Genomic DNA, 10,482 nt, shown 5'->3' with positions numbered 1-10,482 from the left:
AATAGTCACGTTTACAACTATTCACGGCAATATTAAGTAAACCAGCTAAATTAGAAGCGCTATTTCCAACGAGGACTTCCCGCTGTGAGATCAATTATGATTCAACAGAACGCATTGTTTTGTTCGCAATGTGTGAGAATTAAATCGAAAAACGATAAAAGAAAAGGTGTTTAATGGTCTTGATCGCAGATATTGCCTGCATTAACGACGTCTCTTACCGCTATTATCACCTAGCCAACCTGACATCATTGTTTTATGCGGCCGCTAAGGTTTGACATCGACTTCAACGATCATGGAATGTTACGTTGCAATGATTATATCCTACGCGCAAAAAAAAAAAAAAATGATCTCTAACAGCTGTTTCTGCTGTTTTCTCTCGTGAGCTTTGCATATTGCTCAACAAGTGCATAAAGTTTAGAATTGACAAGAAATCATTAAATTTTAAAATTAAGTTTGAATCGCTGCAAATAAACGTATGCGAACATCTCGACCCATACTCGAGTATACACGGTATTCGATAAAAGACTTTCGATAAAAAACAGAAGAAGAAACACAGGTTATGACGTCATCACCTTTCTCGCCTCCCAAGGTTTTTTGAAAAGTCGGCGCCTATGAGAAATCATATGTTACATAAACGTGCGGCCCGCGGTTTCACCCAGTTATTTATATGTGGCCTTCCGGTAACAAAGGTTGCACACCCCTGCATTAAATCGTTGGAAGTTGTAGGTAAGAGAAAAAGCCATCTATTTACTACAATAGCGGCAAAAACAAAATGATTGAGTAAAATACTCCAAGTCTTGATGACGAAACAAACAGCTTAGTGCACTAAAATCGTTGGGATTCGACAAATAAAACACTGCACAACAAATTCCATTGGAAAAGTACATCTAACTATGAATATTTATAAAACTCTGTAACACCGTCATGAATATTGAATAGTACGTATCAAACCGAGTACGAGTATATAAACGAACTCCTGCAATTTTCAGGGCACAGCTATGTTTTTTTTTTCAAAAAAATACACTCTGTACTATCGTATTTTGTGATATTGCTTTTGAAGTAAATACCTGAACCACGCAATTTCAGGTTTTACCACATCTTGACAGGTTTTGTTGTTTTTCGACAACTCATTCAAGTTGTAGCCAATCATTTCCACACCTAGAGGATTATAAACACGGTTTTGGGGATTTTTAACGAGTTTTGATATCACCCCTTCGCCGTCTATACAGTGAGCTTGCAACTCATCATTGAGCAACCTTAGTTTATATACTTCACGTTGCATCCTTTCTTTTCCAAAATCATCAACTTTTTTCCAAAATGTTTCGTTGAAAGCTTTGTAGACCATGGTGTCGGCTTTGTTCCACTGTTTGATTGCTTCTCTCATTCCATCGTCCAGTTGGATGTTGCTCTTCGACCTGGAGTTTAATTGAACATGAGCGAGATCCGTGAACTCTAAGCAGAGGAGTTCCTTCAGGAGAATTAGTGATTCATCTAAATAGTCAGTAATAAGGACAAGGTCATATGTGCTCTTCATTTCCTCAATGGCAACACTGATCGTTTGTTCGTCATCAGCCAAGTTGTCAAAACCTAAATCATAAAACATCGCGTTCTTTGCAAACCACCATAAAGGTCTGCGCATAGGGCCGTGGAAGTACCTGAAGACACAAATATACCGCATTGAAATCGCTCTACAAACGACGTACAAGTTAACCTATGATTTAACTATGACTGAAAGATTTTAGGTACGCAGTCGTCGCTGATGTTTCGAAATAAAAGCCAGGCTTCTTAAGCTTCTTTTATAGCTAATTATGAGAGAGGTTAGGACACCAGCCAAAATCAAAACACTTACCACTACAAAATAGTACAACTACTACCACTGCATTCACTTACTTATGCTGCGATGAAGACGGAGGAATAATAGAAGTACAAGATTAACAACCACCAAATTACATGCGCTAACCCTAACCTCAGTTTTCAAAAAAGAATTCTTTCTTATGGCCATGAACTCACACTAAGTAGTTAACGTGACTGAGTCAATTTAAAATTAGCATTTCAAAGCAGTCACATTAAAATAAAATACAAAAAGTATTTCGTAGGTGGAACAAAGGTATATATATGATACAAAAGTACTTTTCGAACTTGTGCAAAGGTAAAAGCACGAAAAGGTGCAACTCACAAAAAAATATATAATAAAAGTATCATATAAATAACTTCAATTATGTTACAGCATTTGTCATACAAAAGTGCAATCTACAGACAATGCTGCAACAACTTACAATGAATGAAGCAATCTACACGACAGAGTATACAACAGTTACATGTTGAAAATAAATTACATAAAATCTACAAAACTTACGGTAAAAGGTTTTATGATAAATCATAAAAATTATATGGACCAACTGACAAAAAATACTGTTAATAATGCTTACATAGAATTAATCAATGTGCTTATGAAATAATGGAAAATAATAAAAAAAACATTCAGCAACATACTTTTCCGGAGAATCAAGCCACGTCCTCAAACCTTCAGTTGACTGAGGGATATATTCAAATGCAGGACAGTCATGATGTAAGTAGTCAAAGTAAGACTCAAAAACGTCTCCGGGCTCACGTAATATGGTGATATACACTGAATTGTTGGGCAGCACAGCAGCCACTTCTCGACGATTGAATCGCATGTGATGACAGAGCATGTTTATAGTTTGGTTTGTTGGTCGAACAAAATTTCTTTGAAAGGATTTTCCCTGCATGTACTGAAACCGTGCATCATTAGTGATTGACAGGCCGACAAAACTTTTAACCCGTTCGGCATGTCTCAGAAGGACATTTTGGATTGTGGAACCAGCTGTTTTGTGGGTTTTCATAAAATATATGTTTCTTTGAGGAAGACAATCTCTCATGGAAGAAGAAAATTCAAAAGATGACTTTACACGTTGCAATATAGCTCTGTAAAACAATTCAAAGAAAATAATATTAACATTGAATTAAATGCAACATGCATGAGACACTGTGGAACATAAAGTTATTATTGAAAACTGTGGTTTTATATATAGGTTTTAAGTTGCAATCATTTCAAACGTAATCTATTTCTCATGCTGAACAGTGGTGCAAAGCTTACAACTCACAAGCCCAAAAAATATTTGCTAGTATTATTTAGATTTGTACAACCACACGATCTATTCTACAAGGCGATATGCAAATATATCAAGGGGTAGATATTATGCTTTTTATTAAAAAAGAAGTTAATGAAAAGGTTTAACATCTAAATTTTCTACTCCAGAGGCACAAAAGATCTTCCATCCATACATCGAGATGGTGCTTGCAAGTGTACAAGCATGTCTTGATTTATTCATACGTTAACTTTCACATTTATATCTAATCCACAAAACGAGCAATCGTTGTTCAAACGTAACCGCTCGACGAAGCTTTTTACCAAAACAATGCAAACACAAAGCGATCCATTTCGAGTGTTCATTAGTTTGATGTGATTGGTGAATAGTGCCTCCACCAAATATGCACCAAAATTTCGTCGAGCGGTTACGTTTGAGCAATGATTGCTCGTTTTGTGGATTAGATATAAACGTGAAAGGTAACAGATGAATAAAACAAGACATACTCTTTTTATTTGTGTTGGTTTGGTATTTTTGTTTTAAAAATTGAATTGCTGAGAATTGGTACAATATAGTATAGTTTAAGTTAGTGCTACATAAATACAATGCATATGTTGGACTGTGAATTAATTCATTTGGGTAGATGAGGCATCGTGCTTTCCAACCATAGTACAGTTGTTAAAATCCGAGCAGAAATGAGAAAGCTACAGCACATTTGGTGGAGGCATTATTCACCGATCACAGCAAACTGAGGGCGGCTTATACTGAACAATGATCGAATTACCTACTGTAGGCTATTTGGAAAAAAGCTTTGTCGAGCGGTTACTTTTGAACAACGATTGCTCGTTTTGTATATTAGATATATATAAATGTGAAAGTTAACAGATGAATAAACCAAGACATACTCTTTTAATTTGTGTTGGTTTGGTATTTTTATTGTAAAAAATGAATTTCTGAGAATTGGTACAAAATAGTAAAGTTTAAGTTAGCGCTACATAAATATAATGCATACTTTAGATTGGCAATTAATCCATTCGGGTAGATGAAGCATAATGCCATCCAACGATAGTAAAATCGTTAGAATCCGAGCAGAAATGATAAAGCTACAGCATATTTGGTGGAGGCAGTATTCATCGATCACAGCAAACTGTGGGCGGCTTATACTGAACCACGAATGAATCGCCTTAAAAAATGCATTGGAAAAAAGCTTCGTCGAGCGGTTACGTTTCAACAACGATTTCTCGTTTTGTAGATAACATATAAACGTGTAAGTTGTTAGGTTAATAAAGCAAGACATACTCTTTTAATTTGTGTTGGTTTGGTATTTTTATTGTAAAAATTGAATTGCTGAGAGTTGGTACAAAATAGTAAAGTTTAAGTTAGCGCTAGATCAATATAATGCATACTTTAAACTTGCAACCAATTAATTCAGATAGATGCAGTATCGTGCTTTCCAACGATGGTAAAATTTCTTAAATCCGAGCAGAAATGAGAAAGCTACAGCACATTTGGTGGAGACAGTATTCACTGATCCCATCAAACTGTGGGCGGCGTATAATGAACACTCAAAATTGATCGCTTTGTGTTTGCATTGCTTTGGTAAAAAGCTTTGTCGAGCGGTTACGTTTGAGCAACGATTGCTCGTTTTGTGGATTAGATATAAACGTGAAAGTTAACATATGAATAAACCAAGACATACTCTTTTAATTTGTGTTGATTTGGTATTTTTATTGTAAAAAATGAATTGCTGAGAATTGGTACAAAATAGTAAAGTTTAAGTTAGTGCTACATAAATATAATGCATACCGGTATATACTTTAAACTGGCAATTAAACCATTCTGGTAGATGAAGCATTACACCATTCAACGATAGTAAAAAACATCACACCATCCAACGATAGTAAAATTGTTAGAATCCAAGCAGAAATGAGAAAGCTACAGCATATTTGGTGGAGGCACTATTCACCGATCACAGCAAACTGGGGGCGGCTTATAATGAACAATGATCGAATCGCCTTGGCAATTAGTTCATTCGGGTAGATGAAGCATCGTGCTTTTCAACGATCTAAGCAGAAATGAGAAAGCTGAAGGCACTATTCACTACAAATACTTCAAAATCAATAGCCTTTCCGTTTTTACTTCTATTCCGCGTTTTTGCACCCTTCCTAAAAGTAGTTGCATTTTTTTGCATGACGTCACACATTTTCATGACGTCACTGACCAAGGCGGCCGATGCTAAACCAGCACCAAAGAAAGATAGCACAAGGCTGAAGTCGCTGACCGCAGTTTCCGCTAACCCAAACCGTAATCCTTACCCTAACGCTAACCCTCGCAGTTTCTACACTTTCCGCTAACACTAACCATAGGCTAATCTATGCTCTAACCCTAACCCTCGCTGATCACAGTTTCAGCTAAAATTTTCCGTAGTTTCCGCTAACCGCAGTTTCTGCTAACCCTTACCCTAACCATAAAGTAATATATGCTCTAACCCTAACCCTTGCTGATTGCAGTTTCCGCTAACTTTTACCCAACTCTAACCATAGAGTAATCTATGCTCTAACCCTAACCCTCGTTGATCGCAGTTTCCACAAACATTTTTTCGCTGTTTCCGCTAACCCTAACTCTAACCATCGAGTAATCTATGCTCTCTAACCCTAACTGATCGCAGTTTCCCCAAATATTTTTTCCGCAGTTTCCGCTAACCCTAACCCTTGAGTTTGTTTGCAGAAAATCCGATCAGCGACTTCGGCTTTTTGCTATTAAACTGCAATCAGTGACTTCGGCTTTTTTATTTTTTTCTCGATCTTTTCAGGGTACGAACTAGGTTGCACCCTATAGAAAACACTAACCTAAGGATTAGAGTAAACTACAATTGGTTTATCATGGCTTTTGAATATTACGGTATTATATTAAGTTATCGCATAGTGCAAAAATAAAAACTTACTCTTTTTTATGTGCAATATCTTGATGAACAATCTCAATAGAGCTCAGCAACGTAAATGATTCCCTCCATATTGCTCCAACCCATGTTCCAACAGAAAAGGCACAGATAGTTAGAAATATTGATGGCAAATTTTTTCTCATGACTCAGGCTAGGATGCAAAAATATCACAAACAGCCAGTATTCTGACAATGCAACATTGGTACATGTCGGCATGGGCAGTAGAAAGAGCAGATGAAAAAATTGCACCTGATAAAACCAGCAATTATTTATTTAAGAAAGTGGATTTATTACATGTACACTGTACAGTATTATTTGGTGCTCTTCCACAAGACGCCCTGTTGGTCAACCAGACAAAATAATGACGTCATAAAACGTCACACACATTGGAATGGACTATTATGAAGGAGGAAATGCGGGGTGGAAATGCAATCGTTGAAAAGCACAAGCATAGATCTAACCAACTAAATTAATACCAAGTCCCAAAATAGTACTAGCTCCATCTAGTGGCCACCTAAACTTGATCACATGCAAACCATTGCATTTCAATGGCGAATCGATCGTCTTCCAGTTCACGCCCTGCATGTTCACGATAATTAATTGTCTCCCATTTATTCATTTCTTGCTCAATTTCAACAGATTTGCTATCGTTGAAAAGCAAAAGCATAGATCTAACCAACTAAATTAATACCAAGTCCCAAAATACTACTAGCTTCATCTGGTGGCTACCTAAACTTGACCAAATTCAAACCATCACCAAAACTTCATTTTAAATGATAAACAATCTAAATTAAATCCAATTAAAAAAACATGTTACTGTTTATTGGAGGGCTAACTTTCATTGTTATATCTTATTCAATATGCGCGCAATCGTTGTTTGAAGACAGCCCCCCAACGAAGCTTTTGCCCAATGCATTTCAATGGCGAATCGATCGTCTTCCAGTTCACGCCCTGCATGATCACGATAATTAATTGTCTCCCATTTATTCATTTCTTGCTCAATGTCAACAGATTTGCTATCGTTGAAAAGCACAAGCATAGATCTAACCAACTCAATTAATACCAAATCCCAAAATACTACTAGCTCCATCTGGTGGCCACCTAAACTTGACCAAATTCAAACCATCACCAAAACTTCATTTTAAATGATAAACAATCTAAATTAAATCCAATTAAAAGAACATGTTACTGTTTATTGAAGGGTTAACTTTCATTTTTGTACCTTATTTAATATGCGCGTAATCGTTGTTCGAAGACAGCCCCCCAACGAAGCTTTTGCCCAATGCATTTCAATGGCGAATCGATCGTCTTCCAGTTCACGCCCTGCATGTTCACGATAATTAATTGTCTCCCGTTTATTCATTTCTTGCTCAATTTTAACAGATTTGCTATCGTTGAAAAGCACAAGCATAGATCTAACCAACTAAATTAATATTAAGTCCCAAAATAGTACTAGCTCCATCTGGTGGCTACCTAAACTTGAGCAAATTCAAACCATCACCAAAACTTCATTTTAAATGATAAGAACATTAAACGACAACCAAATAAAAGAACATGTTACTGTTTATTGAAGTGCTAACTTTCATTGTTATATCTTATTCAATATGCGCGCAATCGTTGTTCGAAGACAGCCCCCCAACGAAGCTTTTGCCCAATGCATTTCAATGGCGAATCGATCGTCTTCCAGTTCACGCCCTGCATGTTCACGATAATTAATTGTCTCCCATTTATTCATTTCTTGCTCAATTTCAACAGATTTGCTATCGTTTAAAAGCACAAGCATAGATCTAACCAACTAAATTAATACCAAGTCCCAAAATACTACTAACTCCATCTGGTGGCCACCTAAACTTGATCACATGCAAACCATCACCAAAACTTCATTTTAAATGATAAACAATCTATATTAAATCCAATTAAAAGAACATGTTACTGTTTATTGGAGGGTTAAATTTCATTTTTGTATCTTATTTAATATGCGCGTAATCGTTGTTCGAAGACAGCCCCCCAACGAAGCTTTTGCCCAATGCATTTCAATGGCGAATCGATCGTCTTCCAGTTCACTCCCTGCATGTTTACGATAATTAATTGTCTCCCATTTATTTATTTCTTGCTCAATTTCAACATATTTGCTATCGTTGAAAAGCACAAGCATAGATCTAACCAACTAAATTGATACCAAGTCCCAAAATACTACTAACTCCATCTGGTGGCCACCTAAACTTGATCACATGCAAACCATCACCAAAACTTCATTTTAAATGATAAACAATCTAAATTAAATCCAATTAAAAAAACATGTTACTGTTTATTGAAGGGTTAACTTTCATTTTTGTATCTTATTTAATATGCGCGTAATCGTTGTTCGAAGACAGCCCCCCAACGAAGCTTTTGCCCAATGCATTTCAATGGCGAATCGATCGTCTTCCAGTTCACGCCCTGCATGTTTACGATAATTAATTGTCTCCCATTTATTTATTTCTTGCTCAATTTCAACAGATTTGCTATCGTTGAAAAGCACAAGCATAGATCTAACCAACTAAATTAATACCAAGTCCCAAAATACTACTAACTCCATCTGGTGGCCACCTAAACTTGATCACATGCAAACCATCACCAAAACTTCATTTTAAATGATAAACAATCTAAATTAAATCCAATTAAAAGAACATGTTACTGTTTATTGAAGGGTTAACTTTCATTTTTGTATCTTATTTAATATGCGCGTAATCGTTGTTCGAAGACAGCCCCCCAACGAAGCTTTTGCCCAATGCATTTCAATTGCGAATCGATCGTCTTCCAGTTCACGCCCTGCATGTTCACGATAATTAATTGTCTCCCATTTATTCATTTCTTGCTCAATTTTAACAGATTTGCTATCGTTGAAAAGCACAAGCATACAGTAGATCTAACCAACTAAATTAATATCAAGTCCCAAAATAGTACTAGCTCCATCTGGTGGCTACCTAAACTTGAGCAAATTCAAACCATTATCAAAACTTCATTTTAAATGATAAGAACATTAAACGACAGCCAAATAAAAGAACATGTTACTGTTTATTGAAGTGCTAACTTTCATTGTTATATCTTATTCAATATGCGCGCAATCGTTGTTCGAAGACAGCCCCCCAACGAAGCTTTTGCCCAATGCATTTCAATGGCGAATCGATCGTCTTCCAGTTCACGCCCTGCATGTTCACGATAACTAATTGTCTCCCATTTATTCATTTCTTGCTCAATTTCAACAGATTTGCTATCGTTGAAAAGCACAAGCATAGATCTAACCAACTCAATTAATATCAAGTCCCAAAATACTACTAGCTCCATCTAGTGGCCACCTAAACTTGATTACATGCAAACCATCACCAAAACTTCATTTTAAATGGATAAACAATCTAAATCAAATCCAATTAAAAGAACATGTTACTGTTTATTGAAGTGCTAACTTTCATTGTTATATCTTATTCCATATGCGCGCAATCGTTGTTCGAAGACAGCCCCCCAATGAAGCTTTTGCCCAATGCATTTCAATGGCGAATCGGTCGTCTTCCAGTTCACGCCCTGCATGTTCACGATAATTAATTGTCTCCCATTTATTCATTTCTTGCTCAATTTCAACAGATTTGCTATCGTTGAAAAGCACAAGCATAAATCTAACCAACTAAATTAATATCAAGTCCCAAAATACTACTAGCTTCATCTGGTGGCCACCTAAACTTGACCACATGCAAAATATCACTTGTCGATTGTTGTAGAAAAATTAAATCTTCGTGTTTCTTAATAGTTGCACTGAGGTCTCCACAGGGCCTCTGAGAAAAATTTTCAGTAAGGGTACGAAGAGTCATTCCGGGCCCCCCTCTCACTCCGGGCCCTCTTTGTCTTTGGCAAAGCGAGTGATTTTACTTAGGCGTATTGCACACCATACAACATTTTACTGCAGAATTGGTCATTTGTGCGCAATAATAGCATCAGGCTGCAATAAAACTATTATTTAGTGTTTTGTGTTGTGTATAGCCTATTGTAGCGATTCATTATTTCAACATATAATTTTTCCTGCCTTTTACTAAAGTTTCTGTAATTTTCCATTTTTTGATTTCTGACTTCACCCAATTGTACTTTTCCGGCGGTAGCGGTCGACACTTCGCAAAGCATGGATGACCCCGTACGTCAGTAGGTTTTAAAACAGAGCATTGGTAAGTACTTGTTTTCCTTATTTCTATATTAAAATTGTCGCAATATCTCTTGTTGTAGATCTCACACTTTAATTGTAGTTTTAACCTTATATAATCAATATTATGGCCCCAAGAAAATCTCGACCCGAAAGCGAATATCGCGAACCCTCTACTAAAATTAAAATCTCTCCTGGCGAAAAGTTTTGCGACACCTTTTGGCGAGATACCCCCAGGTTGTGGTTCACCATCTTAGAAAATA

General features: G+C 36.5%; 1 protein-coding gene across 1 annotated transcript; it reads right to left on the bottom strand.

Moving 5' to 3' along the window:
* Nucleotides 1-943: 943 nt before the first annotated feature.
* LOC145788405 (galactose-3-O-sulfotransferase 3-like) lies at nt 944-6,194 on the bottom strand. The gene is made up of 3 exons (XM_082600173.1): nt 6,055-6,194; nt 2,494-2,946; nt 944-1,655 (listed from the first exon to the last, which is right to left on the bottom strand). The coding sequence occupies exons 1-3, from the start codon at nt 6,192-6,194 to the stop codon at nt 1,031-1,033; spliced, it is 1,218 nt and encodes a 405-aa protein (XP_082456299.1). The 3' UTR covers nt 944-1,030.
* Between the last annotated feature and the right edge of the window lie 4,288 nt (nt 6,195-10,482).

Source organism: Aplidium turbinatum, chromosome 2, assembly GCF_918807975.1.
Source record: "Aplidium turbinatum chromosome 2, kaAplTurb1.1, whole genome shotgun sequence".
NCBI lineage: Eukaryota > Metazoa > Chordata > Ascidiacea > Aplousobranchia > Polyclinidae > Aplidium > Aplidium turbinatum.
Note: the sequence above shows the minus strand (reverse complement) of the source record. Positions and strands in the feature narration are given on the sequence as shown.

Bases quoted from the DNA above. Each gene is read 5' to 3' on its own strand.
- LOC145788405 (XM_082600173.1), bottom strand. From the start codon at position 6,194: ATGAGAAAAAATTTGCCATCAATATTTCTAACTATCTGTGCCTTTTCT. The intron at 2,947-6,054 runs GTAAGTTTTTAT...ATTGTTTTACAG, and splicing joins GATATTGCACATAAAAAAGA to AGCTATATTGCAACGTGTAA. The intron at 1,656-2,493 runs GTATGTTGCTGA...TTGTGTCTTCAG, and splicing joins TGGCTTGATTCTCCGGAAAA to GTACTTCCACGGCCCTATGC.